This window comes from Cydia amplana, chromosome 1, assembly GCF_948474715.1.
Source record: "Cydia amplana chromosome 1, ilCydAmpl1.1, whole genome shotgun sequence".
NCBI lineage: Eukaryota > Metazoa > Arthropoda > Insecta > Lepidoptera > Tortricidae > Cydia > Cydia amplana.
Genome location: NC_086069.1, coordinates 19,219,121 through 19,246,865, shown reverse-complemented (window position 1 = coordinate 19,246,865; position 27,745 = coordinate 19,219,121). Strand labels below are relative to the sequence as shown.

Below are 27,745 nucleotides of genomic sequence, written 5' to 3'. Positions count from 1 at the left end.
CAAAATTGCATATTTTCAAAAAAATATTTAACTTGTACTCTTTCGCACAAAATTATGCATAAATATATAAATTATTTTGAATAAAAAACGTTAATTGCTAATAATATCTATAAAATGACAATAGCTAATACATAGGTAGTAACATTTTCTTTTTACTTGGAGGCCGTTTTTTATTTATAAGGAGTTTATTTTAAGTTTATAGATAGTTTATATTATTATTTTATTTATTTAATGTTCCATGAATGTATTTGTGTGTCTAACATTTTTATTGCTTTTGACCTTTTATTTCGAATCTTGTACATATATATTTACATGCCTACATAATTTTACATTTTCTCTCAATATTAAGTGGGTATATCCCATTATTTTTATAGTCAATTGACTACCCGCATAGTATAATAAAAAGGAAGGGTAACAAAATAACAAAAAAACTAATAAGCATCCAAAATAAACTACCGACAAACGGAATAAACAGGAATACTTTGAACTTTTTCCGATGATAAACGAGCTGAGGACGAAACAAGATCCTTTTCACGGCCTTTGCTGTTCATGGCGTAAATAATGAAAAAACAGTACGTGGCCTGAATACTCACAGAAATAACCAGTTATTTTTAAATACCTAAGTAAAGAAAGGAGCTTTATTTCTAAGATGTCGCTGTAGTTTCTATTATGAAATATTCTAGACATATTTTTAGCTCTAGATTAATAAAAATTGTCAAAATAAAGGTATTAACTTAAATAATAAAACATGTTTTAGGCAGGTAAATAAATTTATGTGATAATTATGGTCAATCGTACGTTTAACTAAATTCCCGGCGTACCTATTAGAAATCCTCTAGCCAGAATAGTTATTTGTTTTACAAGGGGGAAAAGTTGTTGTTGCTCGTACTAATATTGATACAAGCGAAAAATGGAATCTTGAGCGTTGCGAGGGTTTCAAAGCACGAGGGTTAAACAAAATTTGCCCCCGAGGTAAACACAAAATTTTTCACCACACCAACCCGAAGAAATATTGAAGAAATATTAAATGTAAAATATCAAACAAAATCAAACCTAATCAAATCCAAATGCATGTTATTAAATATTTATCATCCAAAATCATAATTTAAAAGTCAATTCTACCAGCAAACATAAGAAAACAACTCAAAATTTGCATTTGATTACTTTGCCTCACATGTGAATAAAATGCAACTTTGCTATCAGTTTTTGAAGTGCAAAGTAAGCCGAGCTGGTGTGGTGAAAAATATTTTGTAGATTTTAAACACACGTAATTCAATCAAAGATTTAAAAAGCAAGCGCAGCTAAACCTCTAAATTTCCCAAAGTGACTGGGCAGCAAGGCTGCCAATCCTTTTGATCATCAATGTACCAATATATAAGTATAAAGCTAGAGGTCAAACTTTAGTTCAACTATACGCGTACATATTTGTAAATCAGAGTTATTAGGTTAGGCTATTTTGATACCTACCTTTGATAACACTCAACATACACCAGCAGCCAATATACAGGGTGTTTTCTGTAACAGGAGCATTAAATTAAACTGTAGGCTGTACTTACTCCTCAAACTGACCAAAATTTGTTCAACAACTTTTGAAAATAACTCATGTTTTGATTTTTATTACACTTTAAAGTTTATTGTAAGACGCAATGTAGTGCAAATTTTGTTGTGTTTAAAGCGTGACAGGCAACGTCAAACACACTGATGTCAGCGTACATTGAAGGCAATATTTATTTTGTATGAAAAAGAGGAAGTCAAAGTTTATAGTTTGAGGAGTATAATATATGTTTTGATTGTTTACTTGTGTTACAGGCAATACCCTGTATAGGTATCATTATACGCATCATCAGCTATATAGAGATTCACAGGCTTCACGGCGGAACATGCTTACCGGGCAGCACTTAGCTATATTACAAGAGTTGACAGACGGATATCACTTTAAATCCCACATAGTGAGGTGCCGTTATTTCGACTAACAAATTATGCAAAATTTCCTTTCCAATATTTCTTTATGAGAATAAGTGGCTCTCCAATAGTTAGCAGTTTGTGGCCATGTGGGTAATGATTTTACCATACTTTTATCCAAATAAAACGAGTAGCTTTTGTGCATGAGGGTTAAATAAGAAAATTAACTTATATAGCCCTTAACTTTTGGGTATGTCGACATGTAAAACGTGAACACAGTTTTGTATTTGACCCAAATAGATTTCGTGGTATCTATCTAGAATAAAATTAACTAGGTATATTTTTTATAGTTTTTGTTTTTTTTTGACATAGTTTGGAATCAGTAAACATCCTTTATGACAAATGTTGGAAACCTCAACTGAAGATCATGCGAGTTCCTTTTAGTCGTTATTAAACACTTGTTAAACAAAACTCTTCTCAGTGTAATTTACGCAACGCTCGAGGTGCGAAGCAATACCTGTCAAGATGATTTATTAAGAGTCTTATTGGTCGCTTCAACCGCACCTCTCCTCAGGCGAGGCGTCAACTCGAAGAATTAAGTAAAATTGTATACTACATATAATACACAATAATAATAATTATGATACAAATGTTTTGCATTACACGTAATATTTATGAATATTTGTTCTACCCAAAACCGTCATAAAATTCATAGATAAAAATAATAATTATAAGAATAAAAAAATATTTCGGCCCAGTACCGAATGTGTGACTCCTTATTGATACCAACTCTCCAAACTGAGCTACCGAGATTAACCCATCTGCGGCAAATATTTCTATCATCTATAGTTTAAAAGGAAGCTCAAAAGGGTGAAAGGGCAAAGGCGTTACGCGAAGAGAGGTGAATGAAAATGCATATGGCTTAATATCTTCCGATTTCCCATAAACCAGTTTTACTTAACTTGAAAATGAAAGCGAATTTTAATGGGATTTCTTTAATTATTATTATTATAAGTACTTCTAGCGATACCCACTGTAGGAACCCATGAATTAATCAATCACGATATCTAGTGCGCTTCAATGCGTTTTCGAATGGCATGTACGTAAGTTAGTTGTTGAGTGGATAGTCAAGCGGAAACACAAAACGGAGGTCGAGGGTTAGTTCTCAATGTATACCTAGAGGCCAATTTCTTCAAAACTATTAATTTTGGCTGCACATACAGCCATGAATCGCTAACGCTTCGAGCCTTCGACAACGAAACGCTTTGTGTCTCTCTATCACTCTTTCATATTAGTGCGACAGTGACCGTTGCGTTTCGATCGCTACGGAGCGTAAACGATTGGCATATTGGCTACGCGGCCAGGAAGGTCAAATCGGTGGCTTTTAAGGTCCTCTATCAACTGGACACGACATCGACATCCTGTAGGTATAGGTACGTATATATATATATATTTAGCCAGTCCAACTTTTGCTTCCTTTACCACCTTGGTCACATACAACACGAAAATGTATGCAGCGCGTTGGCTCAAAGTTACGAAATAAAGTATTTCTCTCCATGTAAATTGTATTTCCTCGACTTTGTGAAATAACCACAGTCATTTGTTTGTTGGGATCCAAAATGAGTTTGAAACAAATTCACTTGGGTGATTCGTGCTTAACATTCTCGGTGAATCCTAATTCTATTAAAGCGGAAAGCGGATTCACCTCGGTTTTATTTAAAAATAACTAGCAGTAGGCAATGATATTATATAACCATAGATAGGTTATACTCATACTTGAGGAGCACAAAAAATACTTCCATATTTATTTCAGTACCTACGAAGAAATCTGTTATTTTTGATTAATTTTCTCATTCCATCCATCTTTGTCACATTCGTTAGCACGTGCACATTTCTCGTTTGTCCAGCCGCGTCTAAAGGCAACTTGTGACAAATTGTCACAAGTTAAGCGCTTCAATTTTGGAACGCCTATAACCTATCTTGAGTTATAAATCATTGGCAGTAGGTACCTAGATAGTAGTAGCAGCAATCGACAGGTGCTTTGATAACATTCTGCGCAGAAAGTTGTAAAATATTATTTTAATTAAATATGTCCGTCGATTGCGTATTCTGCTCTCTGTTGAATCTAAAACACCCAAAGTACTTTAAAGTTCAAATCGTCACTAAGAGTTTATTTATTATTTTTTTGAAGCTAAACTAATAGTAATTGTTTCCTCGGGAAGTCGTCTAATTTGGACACTTGATATTTTTTAAACCAAGAGTTGTGTATGATATTCATATTTAATATTCTAGTGGTACCTATAATTATACTTATGAAATTATTATGGAAAATTTACTCAGACTAAAACTAAAATCATCTCATAGTAAAAGTTGTCAAAAATATAAGCTGCGGAAATGATTTCCTGAATAATTTATTAAAAAACTGCATAAGTTTCTCAAAGTTTCTATTGAACTGTCAAACTAAGCACCAAATAATTCAATAATTTCTACGTCAAAAACAAAACTTCACAAGTTTCAAATAAGATGACGTTCCACTCAGACTTAGTCATGTTGGTAATGTAGCTACTTAAATGAAGTTCTGACGTGATCCCCGCAAATAGGTACAATAAGTGTCTAAGTAAATTTAAATACATTAAACATTTTGCATAGATATAATTAATAAGATTGTCACAACCTAAAAGAGTAACAAGCGTATTTTTAGTTTTTGTATTTCACTTCAGGTGACTTTTGTACACTTCCTGATTCAGAATATTATAATTTTATAACTTAAAACTATATATATTATATATACATATAATATATATAGTAATACAGAATATGTATATGTTTATAATGACAGAATATTTATATTTATAATAAAATCATATTGAAAAAATATAAAATAATTGACGTAAAACACATAAAAAAACAACACAAGTGGCAAACTTTGAGAATTTTTTGTGTGTTTGTATAATAAAATAAATATTAATGCAATCACCGCGCCCTGCCCAGACCTATGGCCATGAGTTAGTTTGTCTAGTGTACTACAATTATCACATTTTTGTGACAAGATTGAATAATGTACATTTATTTATATTCATCATCATCATATCAACCGAAAGACATTCACTGCTGGACATTGGTCTCCCTCATTCACCTACTACGAAAATAAATAAATCGCTTATAGTTGTTTTGACCAAAAAAGCGGCTTAGAATTTTATTTTGAGTTTATAATATTGGAATAGGATTTATGCAGTTAGCTTGTTTATGTACTCGTAACCTATAAAATATTTTTCCCGAATAGCTGTTGTAGCTCGTATAATTTAATAGGGCAGAGATGAAGTTGTGGACTTCGACGTCGACCAGCAACTTTTACCATAGAGTGCCCGTCTCACAATAAGATACTTATTAACTGTATAAAAGATTCTTTCAGGCCGGTTGACTTCTGTAAGTTTGTTAGTATGTACTTTAGTTGTTGATGAATAAAGAGCCTTTTACGAAAATATTACAATACAATGTAAATTTTCATATTCCATTCATAGCACATTAATGGCCACTTGCACCATCCTTTTTTTTTTTTTTTTTGTTGACGGAGTGGTAAAATGCATTACGCATTCCCCCGGCCTGGGGGCCATTGGGGGATATGTGGGACTCCCTCCTGCAGCTGTCCTCTCCTATTGAGAGGGGGAGAGGAGGTATACCCACTAAAAACCACTCCGGCGTCATCCTACTTACCGTTTTGAAGGAGCCATGGGATGCCTGGGATTCTACCATGACTCCTTCCGGTGGCCCTGGTTTATCTTATGCCAGAGTACCCACACCGATGGAAAGGAGAGTCAGGGACGCTTGACCCTCCGCCAATCGTGTAGCGCCGTGTATTGCGGGCCCCCACAGCCCGCTGGCCCTGCTAGGGGTTTAGGCGGGCGGCAAATTGTGCCCGTCTTCTTCCCCGCCGTCTGCGTCGGTTCGGGTGCGCGTCAGCCCTGCTCTCACGCTCCCTTTCCGCGGCCTCCTTCTGTGAAATAACGGTCTCACAGAAGGAGGCGACTGCCTTCCATTTCCTTTCGCTGCCCAACATAGCCGCTACGACGTTGCGCAGCGAAAGGTTTCCTAAGCCAAGAGCCGCAGTCATGGTGCGACGCTCTACGGCCCAACGACTGCATTCTTCAAGCGTGTGTTGCGCCGTGTCATCCGGCGCGCCACACTCATGGCAAGCCGGGTTGGCCTCCCTCTTTATTTTGCACAGGTAATGACCGAAGCATCCGTGTCCGGTCATCACCTGTGCCAACCTAAATGTGATGGTCCCATAGGATCTTCCTAGCCACTCTATGAAGGACGGGAGTAGTGCCTCTATGGTATGAGTTCCATAGAGACAGTTCTCCAGGTCCTCCTTCCACCTTTGCTGCATCCGTTCGTGCGCTTGTTGACGTGCCCTCCGCAGTTCTTCGGGTGCAGGAAATTCATTTAGGGCCCTGCACCTGACCCTCTCCCTATGCGCGTCGGCTAGCACCTGAGCCTCTAACTCCCATGGCAACGTGCCTGCTAAGGCGCATGCCGCCGCCCATGACACTGTCACATAGCCCCGGATCATCCTGATAGCCACCACCCTTTGTGGTCTCCGGAGAAGGGGTTAGCCTCTAACTCGGAGTTAACCGCTAACACAGGGTTAAATTGTACTGGTAACTCCGGGTTAAACGGCTATCCCTGGATGGCGCAAGTGACCCTTAATGTGCTTTAGCTAATGTATAGGACTTTGCACTTCTAATGTAGAGTTATCGCAGCAGATCCAAAGTGAATTACTTATGAAATAAAAGTTTTAATTGTTGTTGTAGTCGTAATGCAGCTTCAATTACCTACTAATGAGAAACTACATTAAGGTTTGCAGACTCTTCAAAATGGAACCAGGGAAAGTATCTGAAATTAGGTAGTTTGAGGTGAAAATACACTTTATACACTTTTAAGTGTAGTGTTGTGCTACACCACGAAAGCCTTGGTCCAAAATGACTGAGAAAATCACGACTGCTACATATATATTAAAATACTTTGCAGAAATAAGTATATTTCACCTAGTAGTTATTTGTTATGTTAGTCACGTAATGACCTCTGACCAAGTCTAATATGGCCCTTGTCTCTTTCATTCGGTTGGTTTCAGGAGCAGATGTTAGATTTGAATTCGTCTTTGTCTAGCTATAGATGTAAGTATCATGGGCCGTCTACCTAAGTACATTTGTGAGCCTATGAGAGTTTCACTTACGATAATACCGCAAAACGCCGAGATCTTACAACATACTTCATAAGTCATACTCATAACACAAAAAAAAATAGATAATTGCTGATTTTTAGGGTTCCGTAGCCAAATGGCAAAAAACGGAACCCTTATAGATTCGTCATGTCTGTCTGTCTGTCTGTCTGTCTGTCTGTCTGTCTGTCTGTCCGTCTGTCCGTCTGTCCGTCTGTCTGTCCGTCCGTATGTCACAGCCACTTTTCTCCGAAACTATAAGAACTATACTGTTGAAACTTGGTAAGTAGATGTATTCTGTGAACCGCATTAAGATTTTCATACAAAAATAGAAAAAAAACAATAAATTTTTGGGGTTCCCCATACTTCGAACTGAAACTCAAAATTTTTTTTTTCATCAAACCCATACGTGTGGGGTATCTATGGATAGGTCTTCAAAAATGATATTGAGGTTTCTAATATCATTTTTTTCTAAACTGAATAGTTTGCGCGAGAGACACTTCCAAAGTGGTAAAATGTGTGTCCCCCCCCCTGTAACTTCTAAAATAAGAGAATGATAAAACTAAAAAAAATATATGATGTACATTACCATGTAAACTTCCACCGAAAATTGGTTTGAACGAGATCTGGTTTGGTCTGGTTTGGTTTTTGGTTGGAACCCTTCATGGGCGAGTCCGACTCGCACTTGGCCGCTTTTTTTTTGTAACATTAGGTAGGTACCTACCTACCTAACTATTTTTCTAATAACAGTGAAAAACTAGAAAATAGGACACAAAAAGTGAGGGAAAGCAATCAACTTGATAAGTTGCCCCACTTAATTTTTTTTCTTACCTTATAAGCGTGCTTTCTTCCAGTTGAGACTATGGTACTATTAAAATTTGTTAGGAAATTTTATCATGTGAATTGTCCCAAATATTTTGTGTAAAATACGTATGTGGCTACGAATAAGCCCTACATAGGTAAAGAAAGGAGAAAGGAGATACCTATATCGGAACGTTTTGTAAAACTTGGTAAAACGAACGGTTTTCAAGCTTCGTTACTCATCGGCGCAATAAGCGTCAAAATGATTCATTTCTTGTGTACCTAGTTCCTTATTTGAAAGAGACCGCTCTTATGTTTTCTGCCTTTCGTTGTGCCTGGATGCGAAATGAGTTTCTCTTGAGTCCGATCGCATTTCTCTAATCGTGTTGTCAAGACCAATACCCTCACCAATCTCAGGCTGCCTTAAACGCTAGCGACTGCGTCAACTTGCAGAACACAGTATAACTCGCTTGCTCCAATGTCAGTCGGTATAGCCGGCCTAGCCAAGCTGACAATCGCTATCGCTTCGAAAACGAAAGGCTTTGTGTCTCGCTATCACTTTACTTTTCCATATTAGTGCGACAGTGACAGTGGCGTTTCGATCGCTACGAAGCGTAAGCGATTGGCATGTTAGATTACATTATAAAGGAGATGTAGTGAGTTAGTTTACGCAGTCGCTAAGTGAACGCTTTATGAAAAGTTTTCATTTTTGGTCGGTTTTAACGATTTTCATATATTTTTTCCAGTCTCATCGGCACCGGCAGAAAGCGATGAACCGTACCTGAAAATAAATACTAAGCAGAACACGTTCAACGTGGGTGAGAGAAAAGCAATATATTGCGAAGGACAACATATAACGGGTGTAAGCACTTTTTCAGTATTGCCTTTGCAATACAATATATATGACACCGTAAGATTGTGAACCCGTTAGTTTATAATCTAACGAAGGTTAGGTTAGGTTAGATTATAATCTCCCTACCGTCAGTTTATAATGTAACTAACGAGATTATAATTCATTTCTATTATACAATGTATTGTACTTATTTTAAGTATTCGATTGCCTGCAACGACATACCATGTAATGCACATATTACTTTATGGTGAATAAATGAAAATGAAATGAAATGAAAAAATGTAATATGACGAGTGTTTACAATTTTACTGTGACATATATACATATTTTATTTCCAGACCATGTCGACAGCGTTAGTGTACATTCCCTTAACCCTATGTTAGTTAAACCTATACTAAATTATAATAAATACGGTCTAGAGCCGTAGTTGGAAATATTTTTGCATCTCAAAATAAGTCATTCAGGACGATTTAGAAAATGTACCTAAGTACAAATACTACTGTTTCCATTGCAGGATCTGGAATGGTATGATCCCTCTGGCGATAAGATACCGCCGAGATCTGCCAAGGTTAAGAGGATTTATGTGGAGCCCCGTGGTGCAGCTACTGACGGGCCCACATTTTTGCCTTTGATGATACAAAATGTGGTTATTGCTGATTCAGGAACCTACATTTGTAAGGCTGGGGATCTAAGTGTCAATATCACTATTTTTGTGGGCGGTACGTAAATTTAGACACATTATACAGATGTATTTTAATATTTAACACCTAGGTACTTGTAGTTAATTGATGACACCAATCGAATCCCTAGTCAGTCAGTAGTATTTGGTGAAGTTTTATAAAGTGTAAAAATTATTTATTGCGGTTTATATATATAACAGCGAGATTGATATTAAATAAAACTACCACTTACTATCGAATAACTTTTTTCGCAACTTGTAATTTGTTTGAGGATACCCAGGAATGTGCGTCTAGCTACACGCTGCGCACCATCCAGTCAATCCTCTGCCGCAACACAAAGCAATTAACCAGATTTCCCACAAATGATTTTAATGCCAATAATATCCTGTAAAAGATATTTTTCCACAGATAAAAATGCACCCAATAATTGTATCGACAAATTAATAGCCACAACGATGGTCACGAGAATATTGCTTTCTAAGAAATTAATGTTTATGTTATAGAGAGAGAGTGGGTTCGTAGGGATTGCTAAGGTAGTACATATAAATAGTACTACCTAATGAACAACTTTTATTCGCCAATCTACGCACACTTATTTTTCTACGGTTTACCTACAATAGTAATAAATCAGAAACATAAAGTTCAATAATAATTCCTAAACGAGCAGAGTAGCTATGTAAGTACTCGTACAACTACTTACCGTAGGGCAGCAAGTTTTGCTTAGCACTGTTTCATTAAATATTTATTCACATTTGTTTTCCCCAGAAAAAGTAGTAATTAAAGAATCTGAAGAAGATCTAGTCGAGGAAGAAGGTCATCATGTTGATTTATCCTGCCAAGCCAAGGGTACACCAGTACCAGTTGTTCAATGGTACGATAAAGACAGCCAGCCCATAGGTATGTATATTGCAATTTGCTAACTGAGTGTATACTAACATACTCAGCGACGACATGTTGTATATGATCAGGTTGATTATGACAAGGAATACAACCATTAAGTAAAACTGACGAGTCGATGTGTTAACGTAAAACCTGTTAAAACTAATTTTCATCAAGGCGTTTTGGAAAACTAGTTTTAAGAAGTAACGCGTTTTCTTCGAGGCGTTACGACGCGATAGCAAATATAATTATAATAGTCGTACGCTTCAACCAACCAATTAATTATTTAAGTCATACGTTGATGTTTGGCGATCCCAGTTATGCTACCATTATTGTAACATTTTTCCTTAACTTTTTCAGTGAATAATGCAAAATACAGGATAACATTAAAGCCTAGATCCAGCACTAGTGTCCTAAGAATAAATGACCTGAGTCACATGGACCCCGGTACTTATAAATGTAAAGCAACACAGGAAAAGATTTCACATTTTGCGGAAAAGTTTTTCCACTTAAGTGTGAGGCGTAAGTATGTTTATTATTTTGTAGGCAAATAACCTTAGTAAATGTATACAATTATTCTCTGATGCCAAAACATCTAGACAACTATTTTATATCAACAAAGTACTATGACTTGTATAGTTCAACAGAAATATAACAAAGTTGGGCAGACGAATAATATTTACCATAGCATAAGCCTTAGTTACAACTTGGTTGGCAACTTCCTAGTTGATTTTACTACTTAATTTTCTAATGGATTACCTAGAGCACACGAAATTCGGAAGATTTATTTTTTGTCCTTTATATTTTTTACTTTGTCGTGGACGTCCAATACGTCCATGTCCACATCAAGTTTTGTCGTCAGGATAAAACAAGAAGACCTACATATATGAGATTGTATACAGTGACTTTTAGTTTACCGTGGACGGCGCTATATCGTGGACATCAACGGCCACGGCATATAATCTCGAATATTTGGGTCTCCTGCTTAAACGTGCTGTTAAATTTCAATACAAGGCATAATTTCAATTGGCATACGTTTAATAATAAGCTTACATGACTTGGACAAAAGTATAATGCATAATTTCGTTCAAATACTATAGAGTTTGAACTATGTTTATGTTTACCAATTAGGTAATCGTCAATCATTAGTACATAACCTTCAAACAACTATGTCAAGATTTACGCGGGAAAGATGTACTTAAATAACACTAATTAGGTTTTTTTATGCTATTTAAATAATATTCCCGCTTGTTGTTTACAGACAAGCCGGTAATAATCAACGAATACTCGGAGAGTGAAGTGTACGCTATTTTAGACGAATGGTAAGTTAAACATTAACCTCCTTATTCTCAAAACTTTACAAGCCTCAATTAGTAATTTATTTTTTATCCCCTTCCTTTTAAATACATAAGTCAAAATAATAGATTAAAACAAACGATTAATTAGCTAATTGAGACTTGTAGCGCGTTAATGAATAACGGGTGTCTTCCCATTTATCCCCCGCGCCACGCGACCTCCTCCATACATGAGGCGGGGACAAAACGGAATGATTTATATGAACCTATTCCCATCTGTGTCCGGCGAGGACAAATGGGAATACGCCGTATAACGCTTAAATCGACTATACAAACTGACCAAAAACCAATACATCATTCGTCACAAAAACTGTCAATGAAAAGCAACACCATACAAATTTCTCAGTGAAACTATTATTGTCGCTTTCACTTAATCGTGGTGTATTATTTGTTTTCAGGAAAAATATAACGTGCAAGGCCATCGCATATCCCGCGCCTACCTTCACGTGGTCGAAGCACGACGACAACTATGACGAGGAAATGAGAAGCGATGGCGCGGACCATAAAGTTAGTAATTTCACACATTTTGCCAATATAAATATTAAGCCTTTGTATTTTCCGCTAGATGACAAGACAAATGGATATATTATTAGGATTTGAAATGTTGTAAAATGTATTCTTGAACATTACGTTACGACTCTCTTAATTTAATCTTCACATCAAAGACCGTTTGCTCGTCTATGATTTAGAGGTTAATAATAATGATGATTTTGTGTTTAAAAGTTACAACCGGGATGCGTCTGCAGCACGTTGACACTGCAATGTAGGTGCAGCGTTGCAGTAGCGGGAAATGAGTGATGTCGCTGCTCTTTGATAAATTGTTCGCCTGTTGATTCAACACATTATTTACTTTACTATTCTGTATTTAAGCTGTACTCGTATTCATGTTAATTCAGTGCACGAATTGTAATATTGCTGAGATGAAAATGGGATTCATGGATATGTCTTGTAAAATTTAACCCTTTTCAGATCACCACTTCAAAAGAAACAGACGGGAACTCAGTGTTGACGCTACACATTACCAACGACACACTCGAAAAGCAGTACAAGTGCACGGTAGAGAACCCCAAGGGTCGCCAGAACATCGTGTTCCACGTGTCGCTGGGGAACAAACCTGACCCACCAACCGCTGTAAGTGTATTTAAAATTAAAATAGCTGTAGCGGCGATATATATTGAGAGGTCAAACTTACATAAATCCAGAAGCGCCTTGGCGGACCGCGTGGTGGTCTATGTATGGTGATTTGGAAATCCTCTGCTTTTATCGACAGCTGCATATATCCATGAGGGGCACTGGGTCACTGAGTAGTTTCTGGTTGATTTTCACTTAAATTGCAGCGACAGAACTCGAGATATGAATTATTTTAACCGGAGCGCGGAGCGATCGCAGCCATTTTTCGATTCAACGGCAGGAGAAGTTTTTTTATCTTCGCTAGGTGGCGCGGTCATAGGTCGCGCCGGAAGGAAGGGCTTTGAGATGAATGTAGTTGCCAGCTCAAAAATATCTCGCTAACATACATGAAAAATATATTCTTTCCAAATTGTGTTGCTTTGTATGTAAGAAAAAATACCTATCTAAATATGCATAGAAATAAATTAATACTAATCTGTTCCTCGATGGAACAATAGCTAAAACTGTTTACAAGGATATCCCTTCAGTATTCATATTTATAGGTTTATTATGGTATTTACGCCAAAATTTAAACACATAAGAAAAGTTCACTTCTGTCTACAAAAACGACAATTTTTAAAATTGCAATCGATTGGTTCGCCGCAAACAGGGACCTCGCGACACATATTGCATAAAGCATTTAGTAAGCACTTCTAACTTCAACGTCCAGGCCGATCTTTATCGTATTCAAACAAAATATTTGTATTTATTTGAATTACGTTTCTGGTCGGTTAAAGATCAAGAAATGTAACAAACATGGAATTTGAAAATACATTTCTTACCTAAATATCTCCCCGGTGACTAACAAGTTTTGTTACAAATAATTACTTCTGTACTATGTACCTAGTAATACTCGTATAACAATCGTTATGTAATGTTTTAATTTACAATTAGTTTACTAAATACTTTGCGTTAGGTATCACACATGGTAAGGTTGATTAAAAGCAATTAACGAGTAGACGTACAAAAATGAAATGTGAGTATAAATAAACCGTGAATTTCCGTGTAAGGGCATGATCGGTGTCGTATTTTGATGAAGAAAAATTATGAGAAAATATTTTTAACCAATTTTTTTATGTGAAGTTGACGCGTATTTGCACGTACTACTCCATACAATTTTTTTTGCATAAAAAGAAATATATTTTACTGTGAACCGATTATGACCTTTAACGAATCATGCTACATACGACAGCAAATATTTAACATTATGTCTTATATCGTTTCCAGGTTGTGATGTCATCTGCAACTGCAAATAATTTAACATTCGAAGTTTCCTGTGAAAACTGTACATTTTACAAAGACGATGGCATAGCTCCTAATCCAGAAAATCTCCCTGTTCTTGGTGAGTTTCAATTAAACCAAATCATATCCTATCGACCGGGATAAGTCTAATAATAGCCGTGAAACATTCAAAGGGTGAATTTCAACAGGTCCAAAATTTACCTAATTTTGGTGGGATTTTTTATTTTTGTTTTATGTCTAAATTATGTATCGATAATACGTAACTAGTCACAATCGATATTGTGTAGTAATGGCCTTTCATAGATATTATGATATTAATAATTTGGTTGCCACCAAAATTAGATTTACTGGCCACCATCCCTATTATAGTCTGTATCTTTAGGTATTTCAATAAAAGTAAACGAAATCTACCCTTAAATGGCTCCTTAAGCCAGTTGAGGGTAGATGAAAACATTATACGATCAAATAATGTAGGTTAAAGTCAGTGCAATTACAAAAAGTGAAATTTTGTTTTATTGTAAAGTATTTATTTTTTACTGGTAATCAATGCACTTAGTCATTAATGCTGTGAATACAAAATATAAATATATGACAGAAAATACAAAATTACTTAGTTATGGCTCAGAAGTATCAATTTTGGTGGCATTAAGCAATTTTGGTGGTTTTCAAATTACCACCAAAACCACCAAAATTGATGCACCAAAATTAAAATAAGTATATTTAAAAGTAAACCGTATCACTCACTTCAGTTTCAAGTTTATATTTTAAAAAAGAAACTATAAACATGCTTTAAATACAGTTCACACAAAAACAACTTTACTACTTTTCGGTCATTAGTTAGATACAGGGACCGATCATACCTTTCCGCGAGAAAAGCCTTTCAATGGGCGTCCCTTACACACGGCTAACACATTATAAGACTCTCCATTTTGAACTGCAAGCCCATTCATTTGACTTACCCTTACCGAAAAGGTCAGCCAAAAATAAGGCTAGCCCTTTGCAATTGCTTACCGCTAGCCTATACGCCTTGCAATCCCTTAATAAGGGTTACCCTTATCATTAAGCGCTTTTTATAAAGCTTTCCCTTTAGTATTGTCGTAGTTTAGCCTTGCGTGAAAGAGACAGGATTAGTATATATCTACGCTAGTGTATGAAAAGGAAAGAAAATGGAATGGAATGATTGTACAGGTTGTCGACGTGGTTTAAGGTTTAAGAAACAATTAATGCGAGAGTGAGTGATGTTAACTTGTAAAAGAATAAAAATACAACATCCTTACCTTCAGCTTGTTGCCGCATAATTCACATTGGCTTTTGTTCGTTTCCACATCTATCTATATATATATAAACTAGCTGTTGCCCGCGACTTCGTACGCGTGGATTTGTATATTGGTGGTTATTTATATTCTACAGAGTAGCTTAGAACATTATGCAGCAAAAGATAGCAGTAGGGACGGTTAATTTTTGTTAATTTAATTATTATACAACGCATGAGATTTGTCTTTCACAACCTGGCTACGCAGTTTCAAGCCCCTAACCCAGCGGTCGGCAATCTGCGGCTCGCGAGCCGCATGCGGCCCGTGAACCCGTCACTTGCGGCGTTGCGGCCCGCGAGCCATCCTGGCTGTACCGACTTCAAAAAAAAAGGAGGTTCTCACTTTGACCCGTATGTATGTATATGTATTTGTTCGCGATTATCTCGCGTTTGGCTGAACCGATTTTGATGCGGTTTTCAGAAAAGTTTTTCTTACTTTCTGGAGAAGGTTTTAGTATACCTAGATCCGAGCTGATGCTGAACCCTGGCTGTACCTAGTGGAACTCAAGTTTGGTGCAACATACGCACACGCTGTTTTGGTCATCCGACACGTCTTGATGAGCACTTGGGAGAGCAGTACCCAAGATAGAGCTGATGCTGAACCCTGGCTGTACCTAGTGGAACTCAGGTTTGGTGCAACATACGCACACGCTGTTTTGGTCATCCCATGCGTATTGATGAGCACTTGGGAGAGCAGTACCCTAGATCAGCCATTCCCAAAGTGTGTTCCGCGGAACACTAGGGTTCCGCAACACCCCTCCAGGGGTTCCGCAAGAATTATGCTTATTACTAATAAAAATACACTTCTAAAAACTATTGTTTTATTGTAGGGTTCCATCAAGTATTTCGCTTTCCAAAAGGGTTCCTTCAAAAAAAAAGATTGAGATCCACTGCCCTAGATAGAGCTGATGCTGAACCCTGGATGTACCTAGTGGAACTCAGGTTTGTTGCAATATATGCCCACGCTATTTTGGTCATTTGATGAGCACTTGGAAGAGCAGTACCCAAGATAGAGCTGATGCTGAACCCTGGCTGTACCTAGTGGATCTCAGGTTTGGTGCAACATAGGCACACACTGATTTGGTCATCCGGCTCGTCTTGATGAGTACTTGGGAGAGCAGTACCCAAGATAGAGCTGTTGCTGTACCCTTGCTGTACCTAGTGGAATTCAGGTTTGTTGCAACATAGGCCCACGCTATGTTGGTCATCCGTCATATCTTGATGAGCACTTGGGACAGCAGTACCCAAGATAGAGCTGGTGCTGAACCCTGGCTGTACCTAGTGGATCTCAGGTTTGGTGCAACATAGGCACACACTGATTTGGTCATCCGGCTCGTCTTGATGAGTACTTGGGAGAGCAGTACCCAAGATAGAGCTGTTGCTGTACCCTTGCTGTACCTAGTGGAATTCAGGTTTGTTGCAACATAGGCCCACGCTATGTTGGTCATCCGTCATATCTTGATGAGCACTTGGGACAGCAGTACCCAAGATAGAGCTGGTGCTGAACCCTGGCTGTACCTAGTGGAACTAAGGTTTGGTGCAACATAGGCACACTCTGTTTTGGTCATCCGAATCATCTTGATGAGTACTTGGGAGAGCAGTACCCAAGATAGAACTGATGCTTAACCCTGGATGTACCTAGTGGAACTCAGGTTTGGTAAAACCTACTATTTTGGTATTAATTACTTTTTGGCAGAAATTTGGTTTACGACAGGATAGGGACTGGACACGTATAGGGGTGCCATATAAAAATTATTTTGTGCTTTTCAGTGGGTTGGTTTTTTGAAGGCTTTTTTTTAAGAAGTTATATTACGTTATTTTGTTTTGGTTTTCTTTTTGTTTATTTTATTTACTTATTTTATTTTTTACTTTTTAGTGATAAGTACTTCAGTTATATTAGGTTTTGGGCTAAAATACTAGTTTGTTAGGCTCTCCACTTAGTTTTATAAGGCTTTTTTTGAAGGCTTTTTTTTAAGAAGTTATATTACGTTATTTTGTTTTGGTTTTCTTTTTGTTTATTTTTATTTTTTTATTCTTTTTTATTTATTTTATTTTATTTTTTACTTTTTAGTGATAGGTACTTCATTTACTTCAGGGTTTGGGCTAAAATAATAGTTTGTTAAGCTCTCCATCCATTTAGTTTTGGGCTAGTAAGTAACTGCCTACTAATGTTGGTGATGGCCTAACTCGATGATAATCGCGACAAAACACAATATGACATTTCGGTGCCAAACGATTTGTATGTACATATATTGCTCCCACTCCCACTGCCACTCCCACTTCCAGTCCCAGTCCCAGTCCGAGTCCGACTCCCACTCCCACTATTTTATCTAAATCGGTTTCAGCAACTTAAATTTGTTGGTAGGTATACCGATAGCATCGCCACCTACCGGGTCCGATTGGTTTTTCAAACCTTCTCCAGACTGTAACAAACACTTTTCTGGAAACCGCAGGTGGTTTGAAAAATGTTGATCGACCCACCTAGTGGAACTCTGCAACATAGGCACACGACGACAAGTCGGTTAACCAAAACAAAGTGTGCCTATGTTGCACCAAACCTGAGTTCCACTAGGTATAGCCAGGGTTCAGCATCAGCTCTATCTTAGGTACTGCTCTCCCAAGTGCTCATCAAGATATGACGGATGACCAAATTAGCGTGGGCCTATGTTGCACCAAACCTGAGTTCCACTAGGTACAGCTAGGGTTCAGCATCAGCTTTATCTTGGGTACTGCTCTCCCAAGTACTCATCAAGATGTGACGGATGACCAAAATAACGTGGGCCTATGTTGCATCAAACCTGAGTTCCACTAGGTACAGCCAGGGTTCAGCATCAGCTCTATCTTGGGTACTGCTCTCTCAAGTGCTCATCAAGATGTGACGGATGACCAAAATAGCGTGGGCCTATGTTGCAACAAACCTGAGTTCCACTAGGTACAGCCAGGGTTCAGCATCAGCTCTTTTTCGGGTACTGCTCTCCCAAGTGCTCATCAAGATGTGACGGATGACCAAAATAGAGTGGGCCTATGTTGCAACAAACCTGAGTTCCACTAGGTACAGCCAGGGTTCAGCATCAGCTTTATTTCGGGTACTGCTCTCCCAAGTGCTCATCAAGATATGACGGATGATCAAAATAGCGTTGGCCTATGTTGCACCAAACCTGAGTTCCACTAGGTACAGCCAGGGTTCAGCATCAGCTCTATAATGGGTATTGCTCTCCCAAGTGCTCATCAAGATGCGACGAATGCCCAAAATAGCGTGGGCCTATGTTGTACCAAACCTGAGTTCCACTAGGTACAGCCAGGGTTCAGCATCAGCTCTATCTTGGGTACTGCTCTCTCAAGTGCTCATCAAGATGTGACGGATGACCAAAATAGCGTGGGCCTATGTTGCAACAAACCTGAGTTCCACTAGGTACAGTCAGGGTTCAGCATCAGCTCTTTTTCGGGTACTGCTCTCCCAAGTCCTCATCAAGATGTGACGGATGACCAAAATAGCGTGGGCCTATGTTGCAACAAACCTGAGTTCCACTAGGTACAGCCAGGGTTCAGCATCAGCTCTTTTTCGGGTACTGCTCTCCCAAGTGCTCATCAAGATGTGACGGATGACCAAAATAGCGTGGGTCTATGTTGCAACAAACCTGAGTTCCACTAGGTACAGCCAGGGTTCAGCATCAGCTTTATTTCGAGTACTGCTCTCCCAAGTGACTCATCAAGATATGACGGATGATCAAAATAGCGTTGGCCTATGTTGCACCAAACCTGAGTTCCACTAGGTACAGCCAGGGTACAGGATCAGCTCTATTTCGGGTACTACTCTCCCAAGTGCTCATCAAGATGTGACAAATGCCCAAAATAGCGTGGGCCTACGTTGTACCAAACCTGAGTTCCACTAGGTACAGCCAGGGTTCAGCATCAGCTCTATCTTGGGTACTGCTCTCCCAAGTGCTCATCAAGATGTGACGGATGACCAAAATAGCTTGGGCCTATGTTGCACCAAACCTGAGTTCCATTAGGTACAGCCAGGGTTCAGCATCAGCTCTATCTTGGGTACTGCTCTCCCAAGTGTTCATCAAGAGGTGACGGATGACCTAAATAGCGTGGGCCTATGTTGCACCAAACCTGAGTTCCACTAGGTACATCCAGGGTTCAGCATCAGCTCTATCTTGGGTAGGGTTCCCCTTGTATACGCATAATTTATTTTGGAATAATTCAAAATTGCATACGCAGTATTGCCATAATAGTAGATACGCAGAAACTGATGTCGCATAAATATATGTCCCAGAATGCTATTACGCATATCTAAACTAAGCCGAATGGTTGGTACGCATAATTTGGAAAGACCTAATTGTGCTGAGACAGAATATTATTTACGCATAAATTCATTAAACAGAAACTTACCATCGCATAACATAAAATCGCATAATATTTCGACGATATCATTATAAAAGGTTGCAATTTCCACCTGGGCCAAATTATATATAGAAAAATACAAGAAAGCGGCTTTCAAACATTATACGGAAATGATGTGAAATTTGCCCAAGAAATTAAATGCTTGTTTGCACTATCCTATTTATCCCCAGAAGAAATTCCAGTACATTTCGATGAATGGCGTGCTAATATATCCCCAGAAGCTAAAATTATTGCTCAATGGTTTCATGACAACTACGTCTGGGGAACTAATTCACACCCACCTCAATGTGAACCACGTCACTGGAGCACTACAGAATTAATTGATAATAACACCACCACACACCACCACGAACACAAAATAACGCGGAATCTTGGCACCACAGAATAAATTCAATAGTGGGCAAAAAACACACCGGTTTTTACAACCTTTCAAACAATTTAATAAAGGAGCTAAAATATTCAATGATAGAAATTCAAAAGCTGAATATAGGTGCCCCACCACCATCAAAAAAGAAACGCGTTCTAGACAGAACCTACCGTATAAATCAAATTATACAACATAAGTCTGATTACACAAAAGTTGGATTTTTAAAGGCAATTGCGGCTAATTTAAAATTAGTGTAGCATTTTACATGAAATTGTCATGATGTAACAAAATCCATTTAATAATAAATAAAGCATGAATATCCAATTCCGGTCTCTTTTATTGTACTAGGTACCTATACTGTTGTAGAATGTGCACCTGCTTTTCAATGCGGGGGGCTGAGCCCCCCGCACCCCCCACCCCTTCCCCTCTCACATAAGTGTTGTTGTCTCTTTTAGTCTACATCGCGAACGGTGTACAACGCAAAATGCCAACATTATTTTTTTCGCTGTATCTTTACGTTAGCGATGTCGCCGGAGCCCCGCTGCCGCGGGGCCCCTATTCTGTACTGTTTGGCCTTCGGCCATCTAAAGGTAACTAACGAACCTAATCTACTTAGTAATATACAAAAATTGGTCATTTTGCGTTCTAGACCCTTTTTTGCATAAAAAAACCTAACATAGAGTGCCTTACCATTGATTATTGCAATAATCAAAAATAATAATCATATAATCATTTATTTGTCGCAATCCGTGGTGTTACAGATGTTTATTGTTATTTAATACGTATATTGTTGTTTCGGACATACATTCGGACATGATTTCGGCGTTTGAAAAATCTGCTAAATTAGAGATATGCTACACAACAGTATGCATGTTAAAATTCGGCCATGCCGATATTATGCTAACAGCATTTTCGGGTAAGCAAGCATTCGGCTAATTACTAATTATGCTCAATACATTTTCGGCAAGATAAACATTCGTCATGAATAAATTATGCGAAACTTGTTATGCATAATACGTTTCGGACATAAAAAACTATGCCAAATGGATGGCACCCCTTGGGGTAGGTACTGCTCTCCCAAGTTCTCATCAAGGCGTGTCGGATGAGCAAAACAGCCTGCCTATGTTGCACCAAACCTGAGTTCCACTAGGAACAGCCAGGGTTCAGCATCAGCTCAGATCTATGTATACTAAAACCTTCTCCAGAATGTAACAAACACTTTTCTGAAAACCGCATCAAAATCGGCTCAGCCAAACGCGAGATAATCGCGAACAAATAAATATACATACATACGGGTCAAACTGAGAACCTCCTTTTTTTTGAAAGCGGTTAATGAGTAGTTAGTAGGATTTATTAAATAGTGGTCTTGAAAATTTTCTGGGGGTTGAGAGGGATTATATCGAGAACAATTTTATTCAGTTTGTGGCTTGAAACATCGTAGCCAGGTTGTGAAAGACAAATCTCATGCGTTGAAGAATACCTAATTAACAAATGATTAACCGTCCCTACTGCTATCTTTTGTTTGCTGCATAATGTTCTTAGCTAATGTAGAATATATAACCACCAATATACAAATCCACGCGTAAGAAGTCGCAGGCAACAGCTAGTCATATATAAAATACCGGTGAACGGCGTCAACTTTCGGTTTTGGCATCGTAGGTTTTTTTTTATTCTAAGTTTGATTCGTAATGAGTAGCAATAGGTATATTATTTGCAACGGGAGTTATTGATAACATCGGCACGTGTCTAAGACTAAAGCGCCGTGACGATGCGCTCGACCCGAGAAAAGCAACAACCAATCACAACTCTTTGCCATTGAAAATTGAACCGTATTTCAACAAGAGCGGCTTCGATCATTTGGAAGCGCGCGAAAGCCGCTCACATCAAACCGCCGTCGCCGACGATCGCTCGGATTCGAAGTAATGTGTGTTTTATGAACAAGGTAGACGGTTTAAATTAGCACGCTTATATGCTGAAAGGGCTTCCCTTATATAAGGGTATAAGGGTAGCCCTTATAAGCCATATGCGGAGCGGATGATAACGGTTTTGTAAGGGTATTGGGCTACCGATTACTCAAATGGGCTAGCTTTATATAAGGGTTTTAAAGGCTTAATGAAAGGGTATCGTCTGGCAAAGGGTATGGTGAGTTAAGCCTTATGCAATACCCTTACAAAACCCTCTATAAGGGATAGCGGGCGGGTCCCTGGACTTAGATACCACCAAAATTGCATTAAAAAGTATTTTAATACACAATCCATGCGTTTGCTGGACAGATCTAGCGTCATACGACTCATCATCATCGCTCAGTGCCGGAGCAGAGGGCCTACCGCAAACCACGTTCGACGTGTTACCTCCCTGTCACACTTACGTACGAATTTACAAGTGCGACAGAGAGGCAACACGTCGAACGTGGTTTGCGGTAGGCGCTCAGAACTGAATTAACAGGTTACTACACGTTTGTTAGCCTTGTTGCTTTTCGTTCGACCGTAAAAATCATTTACAATATTTACCACCAAAATTTACTCTTTTAGACAACTATTAATGCTTAGTTTAGAGTATCAATTCATGTACTAATCTTGACTTTTATTTTCTTATATTACCTATACGTAGACTAATAACGAGTAAAAGTTTGTGAAGTTTTAGTTAAATCAATGGATGTTATGGTTCTACTATAGAAATCATTCAAGAAAAATGGATTCGGGACAGTACACCAAAATTATAATAACGGCGAAAAAATTTTTTTTTCATAAATAACAATAACTTTTATAACATTTTGCAATTTGGCATATGATAATAATTTATGTAAGGTTTTCAGAAAAAAAATACCATTGTGAAACAATTAGTCCACACTGTCATTATCAGCTCCGCCGCAAAAAAAATTCGTTGAGATAATTACCCCAAAACCGAAATCATATAATATATTTTATTATTCGTTTTCATCAGAACTCAATTTCTGAGGGCCGCAACAATCCTAAGTATATCACTAGTTATTTAAAACAATCTTTCATTACCTTATTCCAGGTTACGTCTTCGAAGTTGTACCGCACATGGAGGGGTTTACGGTACCATACTGGCTGAATGGGACGCAATACACGTTCGACATTACTTCCGATAACGGTAAGAATGTTATCATAAACACTACTTTAAATATACGAAAGAAAAACAGAGACATGAGAAAGTGTCTTTCTAACTTTGATAAAGATTCAATATTAAACTCGCAGTGCATTTCGCTCCCACTAATGTAAATGTCATCTTCCCCCGGCATTATGCCACGGCTCATGGGAGCCTGGGGTCCGCTTGGCAACTAATCCCAGGAATAACAGGAATTGGCATGGGCACTAGTTTTTACGAAAGCGACTGCCATCTGACCTTCCAACCCAGACGGGCAACTAGGCCCTTATTAGGATTAGTCCGTTTTCCTCACGATATTTTCACCGAAAAGCGACTGGTAAATATCAAATGATATTTCGTACATAAGTTCCGAAAAACTCATTGGTACGAGCCGGGGTTTGAACCCGCAACTTCCGGATTGCAAGTCGTACGCTCTTACCGCTAGGCCACCAGCGCTTTCAGCGTTAAATGTGAAAGCTGGAATGCCGTCTACATTTTGTGCTACTCTTAAGCTAAAGTAACGCTTTCTGTCTCTCTATCACTCTTACATTTTAGTGCGATAGACAGACAGATAGCGTCTCGTCTGGACTATATTTAATCTATATATATAAATGCAAGTGTCCTGACTGACTGACTGACTGATTCATCAACGCAGAGCCGAAACTACAAAAGCTAGAAGGTTGAAATTTGCACACTAGGTTGCATTTGTAAAGTGTACAAGAGATAAGAAGCGATTTTGAAAAATTCAACCCCTAAGGGGGTTAAAAAGGGGATGAAAGGTTGTATGGGGTTTAAGTTTTAGTTTAAGCTAGAAATTTGAAACTTTGTGAAAATATATTATATTAAAAAACAAGAAAACTAATTTCAGCGTTTTCAAAAATTCCTCCCTTAAAAGGGTTAAAAAGGGGATGAAAGGTTGTATGGGGTTCAAGATTTATTTTAAGCTAGGAATTTGAAACTTTGTAAAAATGTATTATATAAAAAAATAAGAAAACTAATATCAGCGTTTTCGAAAATTCATCCCCCAAGGTGGTGAAAAAGGGGTTGAAAGTTTGTATGGAGATCAAATATTTTTGTGAGTGTGTGACTTTAAACTTTATATATGGGTATATTATTATAAGACAAGAAAAGTAATTTCAGCGTTTTTGAAAATTCATCCCCTAACAGGGTTAAAAAGGGGTTGAAAGTTTGAATCCATTACAAATGCTTTGAAACTTCTTAGAAAGGCATAATAGCCGATTACAAAAAAAAGTAATTGCGACGTTTTAGGAAATTCAACCCCTAAGGGGGTAAAAAAGGGGAATAAACTTTGTCTTGGGGTGCAAATTTTATTTTAAGCTAGGACCTTGAAACTTTGCAAAAACGTATTAAATTAAAAAACAAGAAAATTAATTTCAGCGTTTTTAAAAATTCATCCCCCGAGGTGGTGAAAAAGGGGTTGAAAGTTTGTACGGAGATCAAATATTATTGAGAGTGCGGGACTTGAGTCTTTGTATAAAGCCATATTATTAAAACTCAAGAAAAGTAATTTCAGCGTTTTTAAAAATTCAGCCCTTAAAAGGGTTAAAAAGGGGATGAAAGGTTGTATGGGGTTCAAGATTTATTTTAAGCTAGGAATTTGAAACTTTGTAAAAATGTATTATATAAAAAAATAAGAAAACTAATATCAGCGTTTTCGAAAATTCATCCCCCAAGGTGGTGAAAAAGGGGTTGAAAGTTTGTATGGAGATCAAATATTTTTGTGAGTGTGTGACTTTAAACTTTATATATGGGTATATTATTATAAGACAAGAAAAGTAATTTCAGCGTTTTTGAAAATTCATCCCCTAACAGGGTTAAAAAGGGGTTGAAAGTTTGAATCCATTACAAATGCTTTGAAACTTCTTAGAAAGGCATAATAGCCGATTACAAAAAAAAGTAATTGCGACGTTTTAGGAAATTCAACCCCTAAGGGGGTAAAAAAGGGGAATAAACTTTGTCTTGGGGTGCAAATTTTATTTTAAGCTAGGACCTTGAAACTTTGCAAAAACGTATTAAATTAAAAAACAAGAAAATTAATTTCAGCGTTTTTAAAAATTCATCCCCCGAGGTGGTGAAAAAGGGGTTGAAAGTTTGTACGGAGATCAAATATTATTGAGAGTGCGGGACTTGAGTCTTTGTATAAAGCCATATTATTAAAACTCAAGAAAAGTAATTTCAGCGTTTTTAAAAATTCAGCCCTTAAAAGGGTTAAAAAGGGGATGAAAGGTTGTATGGGGTTCAAGATTTATTTTAAGCTAGGAATTTGAAACTCTGTAAAAATGTATTATATAAAAAAATAAGAAAACTAATTTCAGCGTTTTCGAAAATTCATCCCCCAAGGTGGTGAAAAAGGGGTTGAAAGTTTGTATGGAGATCAAATATTTTTGTGAGTGTGTGACTTTAAACTTTGTATATGGGTATATTATTATAAGACAGGAAAAGTAATTTCAGCGTTTTTGAAAATTCATCCCCTAACAGGGTTAAAAAGGGGTTGAAAGTTTGAATCCATTACAAATGCTTTGAAACTTTTTAGAAAGGCATAATAGCCGATTGCAAAAAAAGGAATTGCGACGTTTTAGGAAATTCAACCCCTAAGGGGGTAAAAAAGGGGATGAAACTTTGTCTTGGGGTGCAAATTTTATTTTAAGCTAAGACCTTGAAACTTCGCAAAAAGGTATTAAATTAAAAAACAACAAAACAAATTTCAGTGTTTATAAAAATTCATCCCCCGAGTTGGAGAAAAAGGGGTTGAAAGTTTGTACGGAGATCAAATAGTTTTTAGATTGCGGGACTTGAATCTTTGTATAAAACTATAAAGCCATATTATTAATTCTCAAGAAAAGTAATTTCAGCGTTTTCAACAATTCATCCCTTAAAAGATTGTATAGGGTTTATATTTTATTTTAACCTACGAATTTGTAACTTCGTAAAAAGTTATTTCATTAAAAGAGAAGAAAACTATTGTTAGCGTTTTTCAACATTCAACATTTAAGGTGGTGAAAAAGGGGTTGAAAATTTGTATGGAGGTCAATATTTTTTGTAAGTACGGGACTTGAATCTTTGTATAATGACATATTATTAGAATACGAGAAAAGTAATTTCAGCGTTTTTAAAAATTCATACCCTATAAGGGTCCAAAAGGGGTTGAAAGTTTGTATAGGGTTCAAATTTTATTTAAAGCTAGGAACTTGAAACTTCGTAAAAAGGTATTTTATTAAAAAACAAAAAAACCTATTCAGAGTTTTTAAAAATTCATCCCCCGAGGGGGTGAAAAAGGGGTTGAAAATTTGTATGGAGGTCAATATTTTTTGTAAGTACGGGACTTGAATCGTTGTATAAAGGCATATTATTACAATACAAGAAAAGTAATTTCAGCGTTTTTAAAAATTCATGCCCTAAAAGTTTAAACAGGGGTTGAGAGTTGGTAGAGGGTTCAAATTTTATTTAAAGCTAGGAACTTCAAACTTCGTAAATAGGTAGTTAGGTAGTAGGTTTTATTAAATAGTGGACTTGAAAATCTTCTGGGGGTTGAGAGAGATTATATTGAGATTATCGAAAACAATTTTATTCAGTTAGGGGCTTGAAACTTCGTAGCCAGGTTGTGAAAGGCAAATCTCATGCGTTGTATGATAATTAACAAATGATTAACCGTCCCTACTGCTATCTTTTGCTGCATAATGTTCTAAGCTAATGTAGAATTTATAACCACCAATATACAAATCCACGCGTACGAAGTCGCGGGCAACAGCTAGTCCTATATCATAGAATACAGATACCTATTGAAACAATCAAGCCACTTTGACAGGCTGATCTTAAGACCTATATAGTCTATGTAGACCAAATTGGTACCATTTAGTGGCATAGTCTGCGTAAAAATCTTTTAATCTTTTTAGGAACTTTTGCTGCAGTTATTAATAGGCAAAATCCTCATAATAAAAAAAAATAATGGTTTTTCATTATTGGATTTGACAGGAGCTTTTTGTCACTGTCATACAAAAAATTGACCGAGCCTTATTTAATGCAAGGTGTAATGTAACATATCAATTGCCTACCACTTCTGGTTCTTCAACCCAACCCAACAGACAATAGATGTAGACCCACATTTCTACATAGACCATCTTTTTCTCAAAGTTTAATTTATTTTGTTTCAGAGACTACGTTTACAATCGGCAATTTGGACAAGTCTACAGAGTACCACGTACGAGTAGCGACACGAAATATTGCAGGCCAATCCGACTGGTTCGACGTCGTAGGGTTCCCTAAAACAACAGATGGAGCTGCTACCTTAACCAAATCGATTGGGTTACTTATCTTCGCCTTATATGTCTCCCTAAGATACTAGCGTTTTATGCCAACTAGAAAAATATGTCTAATGATATTGCTTTCGTTGAAAATTTTTCTCCGGAACGGCTAACATAACTTGT

At 37.4% G+C, this 27,745-nt stretch overlaps 1 protein-coding gene across 1 annotated transcript in view; it reads left to right on the top strand.

Annotated features, from left to right (window-relative positions):
* The window catches only part of LOC134649956 (neural cell adhesion molecule 2-like), a 124,474-nt gene extending 96,729 nt beyond the window's left edge, over nucleotides 1-27,745 (top strand). The window contains exons 2-11 of the mRNA XM_063504761.1: nucleotides 8,668-8,783; nucleotides 9,289-9,493; nucleotides 10,220-10,351; nucleotides 10,694-10,855; nucleotides 11,595-11,655; nucleotides 12,087-12,195; nucleotides 12,658-12,819; nucleotides 14,086-14,200; nucleotides 23,211-23,306; nucleotides 27,473-27,745. Coding sequence (XP_063360831.1) covers nucleotides 8,668-8,783; nucleotides 9,289-9,493; nucleotides 10,220-10,351; nucleotides 10,694-10,855; nucleotides 11,595-11,655; nucleotides 12,087-12,195; nucleotides 12,658-12,819; nucleotides 14,086-14,200; nucleotides 23,211-23,306; nucleotides 27,473-27,663 — 1,349 coding nt within the window. The 3' untranslated portion in view covers nucleotides 27,664-27,745. The remainder of the gene's footprint in view (nucleotides 1-8,667; nucleotides 8,784-9,288; nucleotides 9,494-10,219; nucleotides 10,352-10,693; nucleotides 10,856-11,594; nucleotides 11,656-12,086; nucleotides 12,196-12,657; nucleotides 12,820-14,085; nucleotides 14,201-23,210; nucleotides 23,307-27,472) is intronic.